At 40.2% G+C, this 23,084-nt stretch overlaps 2 protein-coding genes across 8 annotated transcripts in view; one reads left to right on the top strand and one right to left on the bottom strand.

Moving 5' to 3' along the window:
* Window positions 1-286, bottom strand: part of HPS5 (HPS5 biogenesis of lysosomal organelles complex 2 subunit 2) — a 33,356-nt gene extending 33,070 nt beyond the window's left edge. Inside the window, exon 1 of one of the 2 annotated variants that reach the window (XM_083426225.1) lies at window positions 104-286. The gene's annotated coding sequence lies outside the window, so the exon portion shown is untranslated. Of the gene's footprint in view, window positions 1-90 lie in introns of both variants that reach the window. The other variant, XM_083426223.1, reaches the window with a different exon arrangement.
* Window positions 29-22,540, top strand: GTF2H1 (general transcription factor IIH subunit 1; the record flags this gene model as incomplete). 6 transcript variants are annotated; one of them, XM_083426256.1, is made up of 15 exons in its annotated part: window positions 29-167; window positions 5,273-5,441; window positions 6,616-6,808; window positions 8,233-8,395; window positions 9,675-9,768; window positions 11,109-11,258; window positions 12,820-12,899; window positions 13,506-13,636; window positions 14,099-14,186; window positions 14,302-14,390; window positions 15,368-15,485; window positions 17,430-17,520; window positions 17,888-18,003; window positions 18,882-18,974; window positions 20,007-22,540. In XM_083426256.1, 14 exons carry the CDS (start codon window positions 5,288-5,290, stop codon window positions 20,091-20,093), a joined length of 1,647 nt encoding a protein of 548 aa, XP_083282382.1. In that variant the 3' UTR covers window positions 20,094-22,540. The 6 variants fall into 6 exon arrangements, 5 of the variants coding, with proteins under 5 accessions (XP_083282382.1, XP_083282381.1, XP_083282380.1 ...); XM_083426255.1 differs by having other exon boundaries at window positions 36-334; XR_014507599.1 differs by lacking the exon at window positions 29-167 and adding an exon at window positions 383-707 and having other exon boundaries at window positions 18,882-19,583; window positions 19,829-21,741.
* Between the last annotated feature and the right edge of the window lie 544 nt (window positions 22,541-23,084).

Here is a 23,084-nt window from a genome sequence, read left to right as displayed (position 1 = left end):
GCCCTCCCCTTCCTCCCCCCCTTCGGACCGTTGCTGAGGGAAGAGCCCCCTCCCCCCTCAGCGCGGCGGCGCCGGCGACCTAGAACGCACCCGCGGGACGTACGGAATGGAGGACGGGCGGGGCAAAGAACGGGTTCCTCACATCTGCAAGACCCGGTGGCGGACTCGTAAGGAATGAGACGAGAGTAACTGCCTTGTTATTGTTTCGTCGTCATCCTCCCCCTTCCCCCCCACCCTTCCTTCAGGACGGTGTCATGGCCGCGGCGGGGCGGGCAGGCCTTCACGTGACCAGGGAAGCGTCCAGGTGGCTGACGGGCAGCGTCACGTGACGTGGGTAAGTAGTATGGCGGCGGTGGCGGGAGTAGTTGTCTCCTTTTGTCACGTGATGCGGTCTGGCTTCTGCCGTGCGTGAGCTAACTGTTTCCGGTCACGTGTGCCTTCTCTGCCGAGCTCCTTGGCCGCCCCATGGCCCAGGAGGAGGTGGCGGCGGCGCTGCGAGCCCTTCAAGCCGGGAGCGAGGCGTCGTTGGCGCTGCGTGCTGTCCGCCTTTGGAAGTGAGGGCTTCAGTGTATGCCGCCAAGAGCAGGAAGAGCGAGGGGTGAAAGTCCAGGGCCCCGGTAGTTACCCCTCACGGTAGGGGGCCTGACGGATTCAACGGTTCCGGGTTCGGAGGCCCGTCTCACTAGTTTTTGCTTCTTCGGAAGCAGGTAATGAATCTTTAATACTGGTCTGGGTTTCCTCTCTTCATGAAAGCCTGCTTATTTCAAGGCCATAGGACGTGGATATAGTTGCGCATGGCGAGGAAGCATGGGTTGCCCCTCCCCCGCTTTCGTACCTGTCAGTCCTTCCAAATAATACTGTATTTATATTTCTCTGAGTGTTTTTACCTCTACTTTAGGAAGTACTGTGATATATCTTTACAGAGCAGCAAAGTTTTGTTTTGAGTCTGTATGTTCGTGCTTTTTAATCTTTTATTCTAAAATTGTGCTATAAGTGCAACTGAAGGATTTGGTAATAACTTGAAAGGGGTGGTGTGGGAGAGGGCTAGTGCAATTTTGGAATGCTGAAGCTTTTCTTCCAGAAACTAGGGCCTAGAAATGTGGAAGGCAGAGTCTTCTGAATGAATAGAAGTATTGTTTAGATGTTGGAAAATGCATGTGCATGAGTTCTGCTTTGTTGGTAGTACAATACAAGTAACCTTTAAAAACCCACATTACTGTTTCCTATAATATTATATTGCTAAGTTCTCGATGGTACTAGAAATCATGTGTAGGCACACTTTTAAAATGCAGAGTAAAGAAAGTAAAGTGCTTGGTGTTTCTATTACAGGGTTCTTTAGTGCATTACAGCTGAGTGCCTGAAACAAAGCATTTGACGTTTTAACACAATTTGAGAGAGGCACACAGCTGTCTTCTAAATTAGTACATATATCCTATTTGTCATGGGGTATTACTTTGATTTACCAAGCTTCAATAAGTAGGCTGTGTAGGGAATTTGTGAGATAACACTGATGTGATTATTCCTTCAGTTGTGAGTTCCTTCAGTAATGTGAAAGAAAACTTAGTGGACTGGAGGAGAAAACTTCGATTTGGAAGCTGGGTGTATTTTACCACGTTAGTCAATTAGATAGTGTTTTATGCAAAGTCAGTACTGTACATGCTTGCTTCTCTGGGCACACATTGGAGATGGTGGGAACAAATCTAATGAAAGTTAAGAATGGGTTTGATAGTCCTTTATTATCTTCCTGTTGAAGGGAATACACACAGCTGCAATCGGCTTTCCCCCAGCTCTGTGAATGCTTTACAAAATAAAATTAATTATTTACCCATCTATACAAAATTTCTGAGTGTTTGATAACTGGTAGTTTGTTAATACTGAGTGACAACTTGAGCTAAGCACTCTTTTACAACCAGATAGGCAAAAAGCTTGTGCCATTCTAACATTAGCAGAAGAAGGCTGGGCAATAATGACTTGGTCCAAGGTGAGGGTTGGTTTTTTTTCCTTAGTAGGACTTCTGTTTACATCTCTATCCAGTTTACATCATCTAAAAATAATTTTACCACAGGCAAAACAATGACACTGCGTATATTTCGTTGGGTCTGTGATTGGAGTCTATATACACAGCAGCATAGACATGTTCATCGTGTGGCAATATAAATGAGATGCATTCAGTTTCTTACGTTTGGTTAGTTGAAGTATAATGTTTTGTCTTTCAAAACCATAGCTTAGAAGATTGAAAATAAGACTGGCTCATGTGTTCTGCATCCTCTTTCACACAGCGATTACCCCACCTTCCCTACTTCAGAAATTCATATTCTGGTGTTGCATCCAAAGCAAACAGAAGAATTCAAGCCCACTTTAGACCTTGAATAATCGGGGGGGGGGGGGGGAGTTCCACTGCAGAAACAGAAATCCTTGCACTAACAGAACTACTTCATTGGCTATTGCCAGCTGTTCTAAGCAGCCATAATATGAGTATATTAAGTAATATGCTAATGTTGTATGGATTAATAGAGCAGTTCTAAAGTTGGAAGTATTTCCTGTTCAAGCATTAAACCTTAAACTGACTGACCTTTTTCCTAGGGCAGTATAAAAAGCCATACAAGTCCGGCACAAAAAGGATATCCATGTAATATATTGAACTTGGCCAAACCAACCTTCAGAAACCTTTTATTGAAATATAAGCTAGGCTAGTTATTAAAAGTAGTATTTGCTTTTTGTGCTATTGGTGTTCATTTAATTTAGGAAGAATTAGTCTTCTCTGGTGTTCTATCATAGTTCTAACAGCATTTGCTTGTGAAGTGTTTGGCTGAAAATTGCATTATGAATATATGCAATACTCATTAAGTGGAGCCCAGAGATTGGAGCATATTACTATGATCTTATGTTAACTGAAGAGGCTGCCTATTTGCTTCTGGGTTCAGTTTAAAGTGCTGGTTCTAGCTTTAACCAAATGACTTGCTGGGACCGAGTTTTTTTTTGTGTGTTTTTTTAAACAAAATTTATATACGACTTGATTGTAGTAAAACCTCTAAGTGGCTTACAAGAAATATTAAAATTATCAGTAAAAAACTGTTAAAAACAATTAAGAACATTTAAAAATAAGTAAAGGTAACAAAGAAAGTTTAATTGTTGGTTATTTCAGGAACTGCCTACACCTATGAGCCTCTTTTAAGATTTCTGAAATATCTTTAAAACCAACAACCCTCTCAAATTTGCCACTTCTTAATTACGTGTTGCCGCTTCTCTATAGTGTGTAGTAAAACATAGCTGTGTTTCCATATCTTCACATTGTTTATTTCCCTGCCCACATCCCACCAGAAGCAATCAACAGTGTGAAGGAGGCATGGGGAAATGCAAGGTGTGATTACACCAGGCAGTTGGAGAGGGCAACTTGACATGTGGTTGCCACACTAAGACTTGTGTTTATTGTAACCTATTCAGCCCCATTCAGGGCAGATTTTAATCTGCAGCACTTGCTAGCTAATCAGTTAAAGCTTGATGCTTTTATTTGAGGGGTGGAAGAATTACTAGTCCCTATCTCTTTTTTTGAAGACTAGTATCTGGAATATGCAGAACCCAGTGAAATTGAGTTAGAATCAATTTTCAAATAATTGCATCCTCCCTGCAGGTCTCCTCAAGGAAGTCTATGCAAGGACCCTGGACCCGCCGCAGAGAATTTATGGGTTTGCAGGGAGGAGGAAGGGAAAGAGCATTCCACTTTCATATATTATACAGTATATTTTACAGTATACATTGCAAAGTGGTTTGGGATAGATAGGGCTTATTCAGCAAATGGAACCACCAACTGAAACAGTCAAATTTTTAAATGATCATTCAGCAAGGAAGAGTGCATTTTAAAAGGTTATTAGATGGCACTCTCCCAGCACTTTTTGGCAAGTTTCATAATCTGTTGGACAATATAAAGGCTTAGGGACATCAATTGACATTGGACTTTACTAGATTCCCCTCATTTTCAGATCAGACAGAATTATGTCTTTGGACTATTGGTCATAGCTGTATTTCCATACATTTTGGGCCAGATTCAGTAAACAGTTGCACTAACAGAAGCCCACAGGAGCCTTCCAAGTGCAAAGGGACTTCTCTCTTCTCTCCATGCACCCACTCAGATTGGCTCTAGGGGGTTGAGAGAGCCCCCAGAACAGTGTGCAGGGGAGGAGAGGGAAGATTGCTCCATCTGGCAAACGGAAATGAAATAATTGTAATAGCATAATGTTGAATTTCACCATCAACATTAATATTTCATGTTTTTACTGTTCTTTCCACTAGCAATGCATGCATACACTTAAAATCTTCTCTTGATGATTGGAGGAGCCTTATTTGGTAGGCAGCAGAGGGGGAAAAGGGAAGGAAAGTCCTATTGTGCGAGTAGAATTCCATTCAGACATCATCAAATGCAATCTGGTTTTTTTGCATCCAAAATCTTAAATCTGTCTGCTCCACTTTCAGTCTGGAGAATAGAAGGTTATCTTTCATTTTTCATGATTCAGAAAACAAAATGCACAAATAACAATCAAATGTAAACTCTTTGACCACCTTACAACCTATATCTATGTGATAGCCTGTTCCTTACATTTTTCAAATATAATTCATACTGGAGAGAGCTTGGGCTTGTATTGTTTTGCCTTCTGGCAGGGGAAACAAAACAAAGGGAGGTGGAAGATGCTGGTGTCAGAAGACTTACCGTATTTTTTTGTGTATAAGATGCCCCCTACTTTTGGGGACCCAAATTTAGAAAATGGGTATGATTTATAACCTTATTTTAAAGTAAAAAAAACCCCTAGTCTTATACACGGAAAAGTACAGTATATTGCTTGATGAATGGCTGCAAGCCAGTTAAGTGCATTAACAGCAACCAGCAATGAATCTCCTATTTCCAGTGCAAGCCAGAGGCGTTGCGGGGGGGGGGGGGGGGCAGGGCACACTGGGCACCACACCATGGGGGCAGCACTTAGTGTGAGGCCTGAGCCACGCATCTCTCCTAGGAGTGACGTGGCGGCTGAGGCACCTGCAGGCTCTGTGCTGCCCAAAACGGCAGCCGTCTTACAGCTGAGGGGAAGATGGCGGGTGGACTCCTTGGAGGCTCTGTGCAGCGCACCCTGCCCTGGCTCGCCCCACCCCCACGGGTGGCTAGTCCCGGGTGCAGGAGCTGCTAGCTACACCGCTGGTGGGAGCTTCTAAATTGTTAAAGCAAGTGTGAAACTATGAAAAACAAATAATGCTGAAATAAGTTTTTGTTTTTAAAATGCAGTCCTCTGTAGCCATTATGGCAACATCATCTGAAGAAGTGTTACTAATAGTAAAGAAGGTGCGTCAAAAGAAGCAGGACGGAGCTCTTTACCTCATGGCTGAAAGAATAGCCTGGGCACCTGAGGGCAAAGACCGATTCACAATCAGCCATATGTACGCAGATATAAAATGTAAGTGAAATGCCTAACACTTGTTTCATCATGTAACGTTTGGTTGAATATAAATGTTAAATGCTTAGCTGTTCTGTTTGAAGAGTTCAGGATGGGGGCTAAATAAACAAACCTCCCTAAACATGTTTGAGTCATCACGCTCATTGGATATTGCATTGTTTTAGTTTTGAAAAAATAAGACTTGCAGAATTCTAGCTGTTTCTCCACAGCAACCTTATGTGGAGATATTATTTTCTTGGAACCTGCCAACTTTTGCTGCTAGCGTTACTGTCTTACATAACTGCTCCTTACTGTTTGCGATTTTTTTGCTTTCAGAAATGAATTGTCTTTATTGGGAGAAAACCTGTGGGTCTTCCCAGTGATAGGTGGAATAACATAAATATGGGGAGATGTTGTTATTTATTAGGAAGAGTTCGTGGCTTATACATAGGAAGGATTTGAGCAGTGGTTTTCAACCAGTGTGCCATGGCACCCTGGGGTGCCTTGAATGATGGTTAGGCGTGTTGCAGGCAACACTGGCCTCTGTCCCTTTTTCCTTCCCTCCCTCCTTTGATGCCCTCTTGTGTCTCTGCCTCCCAAAGGCTTGCACAGCTGTTTGTTGCAGCAGCCCTGGCTGTAAGCTCTGGAGGCGAGTGGTGCCTCTGGGAGACACCTCTCTGGAGCAGCGGGGCGGGGGGGGGCGGGAGCTCAGAGACCAGGGACGGCAACTTACCGGAGCACTCCCAAGGAGAGGGGAAAGGAGGCTGAGGGAACACTCCACAAGGGAGGGTGTTTGAAAAAGGGTGAGAGGCTGCCAGCTCTGCGAAAGGGGTGATATAACTGGGCTCCTGAGCCCCACAGGGGTGCCACAGAAAGACTGTAGTTGGTTAAGGGAGCCGTGGACTCAAAAAGGTTGAAAACCTCTGGATTAGAGCATGTGCCCCAGGCCTGTCCTCTAAAGGGATTAGGATAACAGTGCAGTGAGACACATCTGTCCATTGAGTGTCAGTCAGGCCTCATTGCTGTTTATGTGAATGGTTGCTGTAAATAGATATTGAATTGAATTTTATGTGCCACTCTTCTGTTTTAATCAGTGTTCCAGGTGGCATTAGAAAAGTCATACAAGCTGAAAATTTATTGTTGTTGCACATATTTATTTGGGGAGCACTTGTGTTATGTAATTTATATTCTTTAGGCCAGAAAATCAGTCCTGAAGGAAAAGCGAAGATTCAGCTTCAGTTGGTACTACATGCAGGGGACACAACCAACTTCCATTTCTCTAATGAGAGCACAGCAGTGAAAGAGAGAGATGCAGTAAAGGATCTCCTTCAGCAGTTACTGCCCAAGTTCAAGAGGAAAGCTAATAAAGAACTTGAGGAAAAAAACAGGTAAAGCATGTCCCTGTGTCTTTTACTTACAGTGTAAACCAATTTTGGTAATTTGTTAAACTGTCTTGTAATTGTGTCAGATCCATTATGGCTAAGGTATTGGGAGCTCCTGTCCCTAACTGTAACAGTAGCCTGGCTTGATTTCCAGGCGCATAGATGTTGTGTGAGTGGAGTGAGGCATACTCCTCTAACTTGTCAGAAGTGAAGCTTTTCTTCATAGTTGTTGAGCTGTTTCCATATTAGTAAGTACTAAATTCTGTATTAAGGGTATGTATGCTGAAACTGGCATAAAATGAATTGCAGTAGCCTTCATTGGGCTACGTTTTATTGATTTAATAAAGTATTAGATGTCATGGAATTGCTTCCATTGAAACGTTCCCAATTAGAACAAGATCTTCTGTCTGCACAGCAGGACCTCCTCTCTTACCCACTCCTAAATCTCTACTGGGGGCTCCCCAACTCTCCCGAGCCGATTGAGAGGGGCTCACAAGGAGAGGGGAAAGAAGTCCCATGGTGCAGATGGAAGTCTTGAATCACTTTAACTGCTCTAACTTGTTCTCCCCAAAAATGGAAGCTCCACAATCCCAAGTGGTAAAAAGCAGCTGTGTATGTAAACATACACAGAACTTTGCAGTAATCCTATAAGAAGTAGCTGGTTAAGATGGGGAAAACAATACTTTTGAAAAAGATTGTGTGTGTCCTTTCAGAACTTTCAGTTCTCCAGAATCTAAGGCTTCAATCCTAAGAATCCTAAGCAAGCTTACTAAAGAGGAAGCCCCATTGAACACACACATGCTCCTGAGCACATGTGAGGATTGCTCTGCACATTTAGGTTTCCTGTGTAGCATAAACATACTTTATTTGTAAAAGTAACTTAACATTTTTGATACTTTTTTCATACGTAGGGCTTACCTCTAAAAAGAAAAAACATGTTGTTTAATGTTTCTAAAAGTGCAATTACAATTGAAAAAAATGATGGGGTGGTAATCTGATGATGAAAGGAAACTTTAGTAAAACAGATAAGGAATCAGTTTTCAGTGATCCACACCTCCCCAGTCTGTCCTGTTGGGTCTTCCAGTCCTCTGTCACGAATTTGGAAGAGGGGTGCAGGACACTGCATGAGACAGTAGGATCACAAAAAAACTGCTTCACTTCCTGTTCTATTAGATAATATTTTATATAATTATTTCATACAATAAGGTTGGTTTCAAATTGACATACCTTGATTTAAAAAAATTAATTGTATGTATAGTAATTTTCCTGTTTCATGAACTTACCACTTTTGTAAATCAGAATTTGAGTATTAAAACACCATAGCTGCCATTTGCTTGTATGTAGCTTGCACATAAACACTAGTTTCTAGAATCCAGTAAGTTATCTTTGGAATTAAACACTTTGAACAATTTTTAATCTTCTCTTGCCAGAATGCTGCAAGAAGATCCTGTTTTGTTTCAACTTTATAAAGACCTTGTTGTGAGTCAGGTGATCAGTGCTGAGGAGTTCTGGGCCAACCGTTTAAGCATGAATTCTGTGGACAGTTCTACTGCATCTAATAAGCAGGATGTGGGCATTTCTGCAGCTTTTCTGGTATGTTTATTGAGGGTTTCTTAATCTAAAAATATTTTTAGCCTTTTAAGGGTAAAAGTTCTCTCAGGGTGACTTACAAGATGAAAGCATACAACAAAACACAGTTAATAAAATAAAGTAAGTGAGAAAAGAGCCCATTTAATAAAAAAAATAGAATAAAATAGAAATAAAACCATCAGTACCTCAACAAGAGCAGTTGAAGGGAAGACCAAGGGAAACAGGTGTGCTTCAGAGCTTTCCAATAGACCTGTCGCAACAAGGCCTGCTGGAATCCAGATGATACGGTATTCTCAAATCTGCTGCCTAGTGGTGGCCAGTCTTAACTGCTCTCACAGTTGGGCAGGTAAAAACAGCCTGCATTGTGCAAGCAGGCTGATATGGATGCAGGCCGTTCTTCAAGTAACTTGGACTTTTCTTTTAAGGTCACAAGGGCTGGTTTTTTTTTAAGTCACAGTGCCATTTTTTCCAGGCTCAATTCAAGAAGCTGGGCTTGTTCTTTAGAGTCTTGAAGAGCCTGGAACTGGAGTGCTTGAAGGTCTGCCTTCTTTGGCATGAACATACCCATTAATTAAAATATTCTCTGAAGGCCCTTTTCCAGTATACCTGCCTTCATAGATTAGACAAATAGGTCATCAACGAGAGGGTCTTTTCTCTGGTTCCACCTAAGCTTTGGAACTTCTAAAGGCATGTTAGCTTAGCACATTTTTGGAAACTTTCAGGCACTGGGCTAAGTTTGTCCTGTTCTCTTGGGCTTTTGACAATTCAATGATCCTGTCCACATATGTTAAACCATAGTTTAAAACAAGCAATAGTGCATGCTGCTCAGCAGTTTCCAGAGCACTCCTGCTGAACCATAAATGAAACAAGCCAGAGTCTCACTTGTCATGTTGCCTGAACCCAGGCCTGTGGTTTGTTTTCTCCAAACAAGCTACCATGATGTATAACCACTCATACTTCTTGAGCCCTCTTTTTTCATATATTCTGATCTTGGAAGTATTAAACACCACAATTGAGTCCTGGTGTGTATGTTATCTGCATGGGAGTATAGAAGTAACCCTTGGGCTCATGCCCCCTCTCTCATTATGCTCAAATCTGTAATCAGGACTGTAGCTTACACACGTCGGTACTAACTAGCTGTTTCTCAGTATATGTTAAGTATTGGACATAAGGATGTGTACAAGCCATTTTGACACATAGTATTGACATAGTTTGTTGGTGCCATTTAACAATGATTTGCAAAAGTTCAAATAAATTATTGTCAGTATATATCTTTTTGTAGGCTGATGTTCGACCTCAGACAGATGGATGCAATGGTCTCAGATATAATTTGACTTCAGATATCATTGAATCTATATTTAGAACTTACCCTGCAGGTAAATAATATATTCAAAACTGAGCTTATATACACATATGTAGCATCCCTGGCATCTATGCAGTTTTTTCTGACTTTTCTCTTCAATTCACATATCGACTTCCATATGTTTTCTCCTTCATTTTATACTTTTAAGCCATAAAAAGTTGGTGTTTTCAGCCTTGCATCTTTGTCCTGTGGGATGTTAAATGATATTAATTGATTTTATATTTAAACTGTAATGATCTGTCCTTATGGAACCTCTGCTTCTCCAAGGTAACCTAGGATTCCCCATTGTGTGAACTTTATAAATTATATGCCTAACCTAAATTAATGGTTACATCTGATTCACATGAATGGTCTTTGTTTCTCTCCACGCTACACTCTCTTTACTTCCCCTCTAAGGGGCAGAAGAGATTAGTTGATGGGTTGCAAAAGTATTTTATTTATAGTGATCACTTCTTCCTCTTGTATTTCCCAGATTGGAAGTGACTTGGAAAGACTTAGAGGGGAAGGGAATTGGTGGCACAGAGGAGTACATGGGGAGAATTTCCATTTGGAGATTTCTTGAAAGGAGACAGAGAATTGAATGAAAGCAGAATGAAAGTTCCTCCTCCTGTTGCTCACTCCCACTCTACTTAAATGTTAGTTATCTGAAATAGCTAAGAGGAAGATAGACCTGGCCTCAGACAGGCCACTTGCTTTGGAATGTAGAAGAGGAGAGATCTGGCCCTTCACCTCCCATTTGAAAATGGCTCACATAAAACAGCATATACCAACCATTTGTGTATCCCTATTGCTAGAAAGATTAATAGACTACTCGTTTTTCCTGAGAACACTGCCTGATGACAGATCAGCAGTTAAATTCCATTTATTTGTATGTGTTGTAAACAAGGCCAATGTCAATTTAAATTACACATATTTAAGCACATATATAAACAGCATGATATAGTAGTTCCCAAAAGGTGGCTTGAGTCCACCAGTTAGTGTCTTGAACCTTGCAGTTGGTTACAAGCTTGCCGTCAATGGCAGATATGGGGTGGGAGCATGGAAAGAGTTTGGAGTGGTTTCTCTCCACCCCCACCCCCCACCTCCTGGTCAAGGATCAGGCAAGTTCTGAACAAAAATAAAATCCTGTTTGTGTGTCCTGTTAACAGAATGTTTGGAAACAATTGAATTAATCTTCTTCCATTCCTATTCAATGTTACTTTTTCATTGCATGTTGAACTATATTTTTGCGGTTGTGATACACTGTAAATCATCCTGAAATCTGATACAATGAGCAATATAAATACATTGTAAATTATTTAATTTGAAAATAAAGTATCATTTCTAAGTGTTTTATGTTTGTCATGCTTACAGTAAAACTGAAATACGCAGAAAATGTTCCTCACAATATGACAGAGAAAGAATTCTGGACACGATTCTTCCAGTCTCACTATTTCCACAGAGATAGGCTGAATGCAGGATCAAAAGACCTTTTTGCAGAATGTGCCAAAATGGATGAAAAGGGTATGTTCTTATTTCTTCGCATGTAGACAATACACTGCAGTTTCTAGCCAAGTTTGTCAGCTTCAAATAATACCAAATAACATAGAAATCACATCTGGTAAATACTATACTCAAGAGTAGCAATACAGCAAGAGTACAGTACTTAACTATTATAATATTTTAAAACTTTTCAGCTTGTGATATTGAACTTTCAAAGCAGTTCACTCAGCAATAGGTCCTATTGACTAACATTCCAAGATGGTAGGATTCCACCACCATGTTTGAAAGGTGGACACTTCTTTGCTTACCTTTTTCATGTTTTATTCATATTATTTTTAGAATTATTGCACATATATACTAGAAACAAAGGTAACCCATACCCAGCAAATCCAACAAAGTTTTCTTTGGAGATCCCCAAAAGTACACTATGAAAGCCTGTATTCTCATCCATACACTATGACTTATAACAGTATGCATATGTAAAACATGTTCTTACTAAGTGATCCACAAGTTAGTAAGGTAGACACTTTTCTTCTTCTATTTTTCCCTTTGATGATTTTGTCTATGAAGGAAGGGATGGAAATGAGTGGAAATGACTCTGCCACAATACTTGCAAAGCTAATTCAAAACACATCAGTAATTTGCTCACATAGGGTTGTATCCAGCTCCCTGGAGCACATTGATTAAATTTTTCAATACTTGGTTCTGATATGGCATCCTGTATTTTAAATTCTCATAATTGAGTCGAGTGTATTTTGAGGGTGCATAGGAGAGGAGAGGGAAATTTCATTGAGCAAGCTGCAGTCTGTTGCACAAGTGGGACAGCAGTGAGGGACCACCACATGTTAAAGAAAAGTGGGTGCTTATTGAAAAGTAGTACGTACATATCTATCCCATAAAGTCACTACAGTCGTAATTGTGGCTTCTGATTGGCTGCAGGAAGCTCCTGCAGCCAATCAGAAGCCGTGGAAGCCCCGTCGGACGTTTGGGTTCCAAAAGAACATTCACTTTCAGGTTTGCAGCATTCAGGAGCCAAAATGTCAGAGTTCCAGGGTTTTTGGGATCCAAGGTACGACTGTATATGTATAACATGGGAAAAACATATTTGTTTGGTTCACATGTAATGCTAAGGTGTGATTCACGCAAAGCATCTGGCTTACACTTTCTCCCTCCCTTCTCCCAGCTATGCAGTTAGGAGAACTGTTGCTGAGTTTAGCTTTTGTTTTGTTTTTTTAAAAATAATAGTTTCACATTGCATATGAATTGGGGAACCTGGTTTATAACAATGTTTCATTGCTAAATGAGCTAGCTTCAGACCATGACTTATGAAGGTAGCTCACGTTAACAAATGCATGGTTGTAAGCCATAGTGCCTGGCCTATATGCAAAGCTAAAAGCTCAAGCCTTCCCAGCTGTTTGGGAGTGGGTAAATCACACACATCTGTTAAGTGCTAAATCGTGTTTCTTTTTGTAGGCTGCTTGCCCCAATTGCTAAGCTTAGATTGCACTGTTAGGCTGAAAGACCTATTTCAGTATGGCATATCGTCCTCCAAGTATATATGGATTTTCCCTCTTTCCCCTAGGATTAAAAACAATGGTGTCTCAAGGTGTGAAAAATCCTTTATTAGATTTAACAGCCTTGGAAGATAAAACGTTGGATGAAGTAAGTATGAGTGATTTAAAACTATGAATTGTATAATATGTATGCCAAGTAAGCATAAGGTATTGGCTCTCAGGACTCTGTTTGGGCTATACCACTTCCATAGCCATGTCCCTCACCAGCCCTTCTTCACACCATCCATTCATGTACTTATGTGGCTGGAGTGTGTCCTTGAATTCTGATAATGCCTCTTGCTTGCCTGAAGGACATTACTAGTACATTGCCAGGTTCCATAATTTAGGTTGCCATGACAAGTGTACTGCTGCCATCTGGCAAGTATGACAGACCTGCCTTCCCTCTCAGTGGGGATCATTGCCTTATTGGCTCTTGCCAAGAAATGAATTACCTAGTTTCAGAAAGCCTATTTGCCATTGGGCAATAATGATTTGAGCACTAGTAGCATGGTGCTTCTCTTGCAAAAGCTGTCTCAATTATGTTCTTGTTGAGATCTGGGTAAGAGATTTAAAGATTGGGATACCAACTCTTACATTGTCATAACCTGCACTGGACCACTCTGCAATGCCAATAGTTCAGCATCTGATTTCAGATCTTCATATTTTAAAATGCAGGATGTCTTGTTCAAACATTTTATCATCTCTTCCTTTGCAGGGTTATGGTGTTTCCTTGGCGGCTTCCACATCCAACGCTACAAAATCAGTAAAGGAGAGTAGCAATGCTGCCATTATAAAACGGTTTAACCATCACAGTGCCATGGTCCTTGCAGCTGGGCTCAGAAAACAGTAAGTTTCAGCTAAGAACAGATCTTCAACTAGACTGAAAATCAGCCAAGTCTAAACTGTCAAATAGCCCAGCTCTATTTGTGCTGATGTTTAATAATTGAAATCAAAATGGAACAGTCAAACCATGCCCTTTGTAGGTCTGCTCAGATTGGCTCTGACGTTGGGACTCTCTCAGGCAGTTTTTATTAACTTACTTATTGGGTACATGTATTGTCCATCGAACCAAAAGTCCCAGGATGGGCACATCACTAAAACTGTCTTCTATCAAAGGAAGTGTACATGGGGCTAGAGACTGCTGCCCAAAGGAGACTGTCTTCTCCTTACCCCTGACACAGTGCACTTGCATAAATGCTTTTTGCTTGTGCATAGAGATGAGGGATTGAATCCTGACCATTGTACAGATCTAACTAAACTTGAGTAGTTTGAGAGAACACAGTATAATGCCTAATTCTTGCTTTTCAGAGACACACAGAATGACCACTACAATGAGGCCAGCAGTATGGATGGAAATTCCAGAGATTCAGATTTCTTTCAGCCACCGGTAAAAAAGGTAAGACTGCCTTTGTGATTCTAAAAGAACACAAATGTTCTCCCTTATGGGACTATGCCAAGTTCTGCTTCTTGTGTCTAGTTCTACAGTATCATGACTGTGCCTTGTCTTACAGGTAAAGCTGCAAGAGTCCATTGAATATGAAGATTTAGAAAATAACAACAGCGTTAGAACTATTGCACTAAACCTAAAGAAATCAGATAGGTATGATTTGCAGGCCAAATAAAATAGTTTGGTCAAAAAATCATTGACCCTTTTTGCCTCTTTTCTGTACATCATGCTTTCAACGAGAAAGAAGCATGCTTATATATGAGAATCTTGCCCTTGGGCTTACAGTTTAACAGACAGCAGCAGAAAAAGGGGAGGGAAGTGCTGGCAAATCTGAAGATACCCCAGAACACTGTGAGAAACATGAAAATAATTCCAAATATTACATTCTGCTTTAGCAAGAGCTTTATATAAGCAGAAGTGAAATAGTAGCTGTAAAATGTTAACCACACAGCTCTGCAGAAACTCTTGTATATGCTCTTGTACATGCATTTGCAAAATACTTACCACTGTTTTCTTTCCACTTAACAGTCATTGTCAAATCTAGCACTTAGGCCTAAATCCAACATAGAGAAGCATTTTTTCACACATTGATTTCAATTGGCTTAAGCAGTGTTTCCCAAGCTTTGGTCTCCAACTGTTTGTCATCTGCAAATCCCACCATCCCTCGCTAGCAGGACCTGTAGTCAGGGATGTTGGGAAATGTAGTCCAAAAACAGTTGGGAGACCCAAGTTTTGGGAAACACAGGGGTTTAAACAAAATCTAAGTCTTCGTTGGTTTTAGGCTATAATCTTTTTCACATGTTAAGATAATTAGGTGGATTAGAAGTGGTTGCAATATATTATTGGCCCATGTGTTCCTCACTTCACCACTTTTCTGGTTGTTTTTGTTTTGTATTTTCTGAAAAATTGACTTCATTGGTTATCCAGCTTAATCAGACACAATCACTTGGGTTCCCTTGCAGTGGAAGATTTCATTTTCTGGAAAATCAATATGCATTTTAAGAAAACAAATTTTTCATTTCGAGCAGAACAAAATGTGCTACAAAGGTACCTACAGAGTGGGGTTGAACACTGAGAAATTGGATTCTTATTCCCAGATTTTTAATTATAATTTCTCCTTTGGTCAACAGGTATTATCATGGTCCAACACCAATTCAATCACAGCAATATGCAACTAGCCAAGATATTATTAATTCTTTGTATAGTATTAGAGAAGAAATGGACACTTATGTACCCAAACTAACTCAGGTAGGATATGTATGTTGCTTTATTAAATAGAACAAAACACCAAAACTGGATTCTGATTGTCCATATGATTAGAAGATTGGATATTGATTGATGCTGCCCAGCATACTTAATCTTGGGGGAGCAAATGTTGTGTTTGTAAAATAGTTTGAGAACTATTTTTAACAAGCACAGAATATTCAGCTTCAATATGTTATGTTTTTTAACTGATAGTTGTCATGATCTGCATAATTGCAGCAGCTATAATTAAGTCTACTGCAGTCTTGCAAATAGTGAAAGCTACATGTGTAACCCCTTTTTATTATTCATATTGCACCATTATTGTGCATGGTGCTTTACAGAAAACAATTGGTCAGGTACCTGCTGTGGTGAGATTACAATATTAAAAAAAAAACAAAACAAATGCAGGAGAACAGTTGAGGAAGGGGAGAGAATAGAAAGCAGAGGTAAATGGGGAGAGAAAGTGCGATTATTTCAGCTGTACATACAGTGGTACCTCAGGATGCAAACGGGATCTGTTCCGGAGCCCCATTTGCATCCTGAATAGAACGTAAGATACGACTTCGCGTATTTGGGTTGCGTTTTGCTGCTTCTGTGCATGCGCGTGACATCATTTGGAGCGTCTGCGCATGCGCAAGCAGCAAAACCCGGAAGTAACTCACTCCGTTACCTCCTGGTTGCCACAGAGCGCAACCCAAAAGCGCTAAGCCTGAAGCACATTCAACCCAAGGTATGACTGTACTTAGTTACAGTCTGGCATGGAGCCCTGTTAAGCTATCGGTTTTTGCAAGTGGTTCTTCCATGTGAATGCTTCCCAACCACCAGCAGTTCTTGCATGTTCACTACAGCCCTCCACTGTTAGTCTACAGAGTTGTAACGTGTAAGGTATTAAATCACTTCTAGGATAAACTCAGGGCTCTGTTGGAGGGGATTAAATGTGGGACATCCACAGAAAATATATATGGGTGGATTCAACTTGGTTGTTTCATGCATGGAACAAGGTTTGCTTGTGAAATGGGACTTTGCCCCCACCCCATACACTTTGGCGGCAAAGTCCCATCGCGTGAGTGGCCTTGTTCTCCATGCAGATACCCCACTTACCACTATGCTGAATTCTCTGTTCAGAAGGCCTTTGGAGTACACTTAGTACAGTGGTACCTCAGGTTGCATACGCTTCAGGTTACATACTCCACTAACCCAGAAATAGTGCTTCAGGTTAAGAACTTCGCTTCAGGATGAGAACAGAAATCGGGCTGCGGTGGCAGCAGCGGGAGGCCCCATTAGCTAAAGTGGTACCTCAGGTTAAGTATGGACCTCCGGAACGAATTAAGTACTTAACCTGAGGTACCACTGTATTGTTTGGTTCACTCAACTGTATTGGGATATATGAAGAAGACAGTCTTTTGAGTTTAAAAGAACCAGGTCATTTTGATCCATGATTGCATAACCTAACTGCCTTAGCACATTAACTGCTCAATTATGAAACAGCATAGTGCTTTGCTCGTTCATTCATTTGCTATTTTTTTGAGCGCTCCGTCTGCAAACCTTGCAGTTGAGCAGCAGGAAGTGAAAACGTGCCTCTTCTTGCCCTGCACTTTCAGACATTAGATGTGAACAGATTGTTCTTGCTGTTGGTTTGGTGTTTTTTCTCCCTTATTCGGACAGCCAGCTTGATTTTTCTGCTTCTGCTATTAGGCTAAACTATGTACTGTACTGTAAAGCACTTCTAAGAATGGTTATGGCTGAGTTATATAAATATAATAAATATCCACTTGGGGTATAACAAGAATTGTCATTCTTAATATAACACCAAATAATAATTGTACTTTAGAACAAAATTAATATGGCATATAACTATATGGTTAAGCCCATATGACTCAAGCAATATTCATAGGTTTTGAGTTCTTTTATTATGCTTTCTGACCTTTATTTTGCCTCTTTTTCAAGGTTATCTCAAGTGGTGCTGCAAGTAGTACGATCGCAGCTCTGTCACCTGGAGGAGCACTTATGCAGGGTGGAACACAGCAAGCCATAAATCGTTAGTATTTTATGTCTTCGTCACTCATGCCTTATCAAATGTGTGAAATGCTCATGTAAGCATTATAGGACAATTCTTTTAGCTAAGGTGAAGAGATTGAAAATATCTGACTAGTTGTACAACCCTGGCTGTGGCAAGAGTTCTTTTTCCATCCAATTCAGGCCAGTTGAATAGTTTTCAGTGAGGGACAGTGGACCGGCCCCCTGCTGAAAAAGTTTGCTGACCCCTGGCCTAGTCCTTAACTGTGCGGGATCCTCTAATGATGCTAATATCAAAAACACAATTTTCTGCCCACTGCCAACTATCGCAGTTTGTGAGCCGAGGTGGTGGTATAAATGTGACTTGCCTTCATTGTTTTTGACTGCAGAGATGGTGCCAAATGATGTTCAGGCTGAGCTGAAACACTTGTATGTGGCACTAGGAGAGCTGTTACGACATTTTTGGTCCTGCTTTCCGGTTAACACACCATTCCTAGAAGAGAAGGTAGGAAGGATCTATAGTAGGACTTGGCTTATCCCTATCATTATTGATATACAGCAGTCTGTTCTGTAATGAAATGTGCATGCTGAGATCTGTTGATATGAAAGCTTTCTATAATGAATGGCCTGCTGCATGCAACAATTCTGTCCCAGATGAACAGCAGTGTGTGGAATGTCAGCCTGAAGAAAGTTCGCTATTGGAGCAAATGTAGTACCAGCTGACCTTGCTACCTAATCCAGTGGTTTTTTCAAATAATTTCGAAAGGTGATTTTTGTCTTCAGGGACTTTAAAAGAAACTTTGAAAATTAATAAGTGCAGGAACGAAAGTTTTGCATTGCATATGTGTTCTGTATTTTAATCAGCCATACTATAGAAAGTTTAAAGTATAAGAACTTGAAAGAAACTTCCACATGCTAAAACAAGTGTGTAGTCTGCTTTCCCATTCAATCAGAAGTTTTAGGGTTCTATTTAAATGTGTCTCTGCTAACACACGGTTTTTTGATCCAGTGGAAGATTCTATAAATGGAAAGTGTGAAGTGGAAGTAATTTTCACAGATATTTTTCCCCTTCCATCTGTCTGACCCACACGTGACCTCCCCCCATCTGTTTCAGAGTTGGGGGCCCTTTTTTGGAATAGTGTAATGTGTAGCATAGGGAGCTGCAAAAGAAAAAGGGACATTTGCGGGGGTGAAACCCCCCCCCCCCCATTTCCCCACTTGCAGAATGCTCCAGTGGATTAGAGTTATTTCAGCAGCGGAGCACAATTGGATACAAGCATTACGGTGAAATCCAACAGTCGAAATCTACCAGTGGAACGGATAAGTTTGAAAAAGCAAAATAGCTTCCTTTAAATGTTTGTTCTCTGATATTTTCTCTTTCAGGTTGTGAAAATGAGGAGTAATCTGGAAAGATTTCAAGTTACTAAACTGTGTCCATTCCAAGACAAAATCCGAAGACAGTATTTAAGCATAAATGTAAGAGGGAAAAGCAACCTACGAATATGAAATATAAGGGTAGCATAATGCATTGTTCATATAAATTGCTGATTGCTAGAAAGAACGGCAAAATTGATTTGCCTTATATGAAACGGGTGCCATTAACTTCAGAAATAAGGAGGCTTTCAGTTTTTTCTAGAGTGGGCAGTGAACACCGTGAAAGTATTTCCTGTAACCCAGCCCCCTTCCTTCTTAAATGTCAACTTCAAAAATGACCACTATACCCACCTGTTCCTCCCATGTCATAAAATGGACAGCATCTCAATCAACTCTTTAACTGCAGGGACTTCACATTAACTGAAGGTACCTTGTGGTCACTATCCTGCTTCAAAGCTTTATCATGATCATGACTCAAGTGCCCAAACTCTTATTTTCCTATGGGGGGTCTTACTGAATCCATTGCCATGACCTGTATAAGATAAGGCTAAAGGTGCTTCAAGTTGCTAGCTATATATTGTCAGTGTGTACTATTGTGCAATAGAGGACCATTAGAAAAAAGTTCTGACTCATGAAATGAAGTCTTCTCGTTTACCATCACTGATCTGTGTGTGATTCTGCTTTTTTTTGCACTCAGATAAGATGAATACCGTATTTCTTGCTCTATAAGACTCACTTTTTCCCTCCTAAAACGTAAGGGGAAATGTTTGTGCGTCTTACAGAGCGAATGCAGGCTGCGCAGCTATCCCAGAAGCCAGAACAGCAAGAGGGATCGCTGCGCAGCAATCCCTCTTGCTGTTCTGGCTTCTGGGATTCAGAATATTTTTTTTCTTGTTTTCCTCCAAAAACTAGGTGCGTCTTATGGTCTGGTGTGTCTTATAGAGCAAAAAATACAGTACTTGGTGTTCTATACAACTCAGTTCTCCTCAGAGTAGACTCAATGAAAATTAACAGTCCAGACTTAAGTCACTTTCATTAACTTCATGGGTCCACTCTTAATAGGACTAACATTGAATGTAGCCCTTGGCTTAATAATATTTGCGTACTAATTTTTGCAAACCTTGTTTTTTTCAGCTGATAAATCACATAGAAGAAATGCTGCAAACAGCCTACAATAAATTCCACACATGGCAGTCTCGGCGTATGTTGAAGAAAACGTGAAGACCCAGTGATGCCAGATTTTTTGAGTGGGAAGCATTTGCAATAGCTGTAGGAATGCAGCTACCCAGTGGGGTATATCTTACAGACAATGCTGGAAAGTCAGCATCGTACGGACTCCTGAAAATGATGCTAACTGAACTTGCACACTTTCTGGAAAGAAACAGGAGGTCAAACTTGAAAACTAGGAAGTTAAAAGGAACCAAACCAGAAGAGATAAGTGGCAAATATCTATATCTATAAATGTAAAGACACTGTTTACTGCAGTTACTCAGGAACTGCTTTTGATTTTCATAAAGAGCTGCTTTCAGAAATAAAAACTTTAAAAAGGGTGTATTAATAAAATCCAAGATTGTTTGTCTAGTTTTTTAAAAGTGTATGGTACAGGGTAGAACCTAAACAGTTATTTCTTCACTGTATCCTGGCATTATATTGAATTCTGTTTGTATTTCTAGAAACAGGTTTAACATTTTAAATATTAATGAGAGACTTTTTTGCCTCAAATTCCTAAGCAGCTTAGATGCTAAAATAAAAAAGTTTTTGGTTTTTTTTGCCATGTTTTGCTACAAATCAACAGCCAATGCACTGATGAAGTTTGGTGTTTAAAGGAGGTACCTTTGGCAGAAAGAGTGCAAAGTTTTATGCAGGATTTTTACCAGCCATCGTTTACATGTTTTCTTTTTACCGCTAGAGTGTGCTGCTGCAGTTTTTTAAAGTCTGACTTTTGTTTGGAGGTGAAACAAAATCATTTTTAAAGTGAGTTTAAGAAGTAAGCTTACAGAAGTAATAACTTTTTATACTATTGAGGAGGAAAACAATCTTACATGTGCTTTTTTCAGTTCTCTCCTGATGACTGTTAGCGCTGTATCTGGCGACTAGATAATCATTGAAGAGTGAAAATACGATATCTTTAGCTATATGTGGAATCTGTTCCATATTATGGTCCAAACAGGAAGCATTTCACTCTTACCTAAGATGTACCTGCCATGTATTAAATACTTGACTTATAAAAACAAAGTAAACTTGTTTTATATAGTCCATGGAGTCAGACTCCTTATATTTTGTTGTCTTAATGTCTTCCTCATTAGAAGGCTATTCTAGGACCAAGCAAATGGCTTTGATTATGTGTGTGATGAGATCTATTGAGATATTTTAGAAACCAGTGGTTTATGACCCCATAAACCATTATTTTTTAGTGGCAACTGTTGGAATTCATTGGTAAGTTAGAACTGTTCATGCCCAGAAAGAATTATTAGTATTACTGATTTACAGTGTATTGGCATGAAGGATCGCTTCCCACCTTGAGCCATGTCTATGAACTGGCAGTTTGAGAGCCACAAGAATTCTCCTCATGCAAGAGTATGTCCTTCTTTACATGCTCACAGTCTTCTCCGGTGAATTGATATTCTGCAACAACCCAAACTTGATAAGCAGACCACTGTATCTATACTGAAATACTATGAAGTAGATGTAAGGCATTATCCTTAAACTTGCCACTGCTTGCCTTTTCAGAGGGGCTGCATGTTATGTGTTGCAAAATGATTCTGCTTCTAAACGAAAAGGAGCTTTCTCTTTGGTCGGACGCAGCGAAATGTGAAAAGCTGGAATTAATCATGAATAATAAAAGCTGCTGCTACTGTGGTAATGTCAACTTACCGAAACATGGCTCTGGTAATACGTCACTGTGTCTTTTGGGTGAGCCCCTCAAGCAAGCGTAATTCTGATGACCTTGTCGGCAGTGTGCCAATGACACATACATATCTTCAAGTATCATCTGTGCAACAAAGAGCGTACTACAGGCGGCAGGCTGAAACAGCTTTTTGCATTGAGAAATGCTTTGGTCAGGCTCAAGTGCAGGATTCATGTGCACACATTCTACTTGATCCTGTTGCTGTGAAGGCATGAAGGTATACATTTGCACTGATATTTCTGAGCAATAATTAGCTGATACAAACCATAAAAGTGGGCTTCATCAAAACTTATTCAGGCAGATAACCAGATTGACGGTCATTTAACAAAATATTTTTTGTTTCTTCTCTTCCTGGAATTTTAAAATTTCCATAGTTATGTCAGGCTTTGGGACAAAAAAGTCTGTAATTGCAGAAATATCCCCAAATAGAGAATTTAAACACTGTGAATGGTTTTTTCAATTCTTTGACCTGAGAAGTACCATGAGACTCTCCTACCAGAAGATGGCAATAGCACTATCATGCCTACATCATGCCTACTTTCCTTACATAGCTCTTTTGTGCTCCTGCTGTTTGACCTTTGTTGATTCCAGTACTACTTAAGCATGGTCCAAAACAGATGAGTGACATTAACTGTGAATTGATGTTTTGCTAACCATGCAGTTATTGGAATCTGAAGATAGAACTTGTATTTAATGGAAACTCATGCAACTTGTATCACTGGCATTGATCCAAAATTGTAGAATAAATCTGAATTCTGTAGTCAAGTGGTTTTTCTATGCTTTAGGGTGTCTATTTTGTAACTTCTCCCAAATCAAGAGAAAATATCAACTCGAGAATCTGATAATCATGCTTGTGTAACTGAGTATTTTAAAGGTTCCTTTGTTTTTGACATGCTGAACTGTAATTCATTTCAAAATTTTACTTGCATATATTCTAGGCTGCTGCGGCTGTCCTTCAGTTGAAAGGAAAATATCCTTTCTATCTTTTAAATGGGAGCCTCAGCTGTGTGTGCTACTGCTGCTCAGGCATTGCATGTTGGGTAATGGCACACATGCACATCAATGCTCACCCAACCACACAGTCTGCACATTCAGCAAGAGGTCTAGGAGATCAAAGAAGAGCAGAGAGTACAGCTGCAGGAGGCTCTGCTTAGGCACACAAAGAACATTTTCAGTGATGAATATAATGAAACAATTGAACAAATCTTTTGTTTAAAAAAATCATTTACATTTTTACTTGCAAAAAATAGAATACCATACATTTTAATCCAATAATTTTTGAAAAGAAATGCAAAAGTGTGCAT

This window comes from Podarcis tiliguerta (assembly GCF_965153285.1).
Source record: "Podarcis tiliguerta genome assembly, chromosome: 1".
Classification (NCBI taxonomy): domain Eukaryota; kingdom Metazoa; phylum Chordata; class Lepidosauria; order Squamata; family Lacertidae; genus Podarcis; species Podarcis tiliguerta.
Note: the sequence above shows the minus strand (reverse complement) of the source record. Positions and strands in the feature narration are given on the sequence as shown.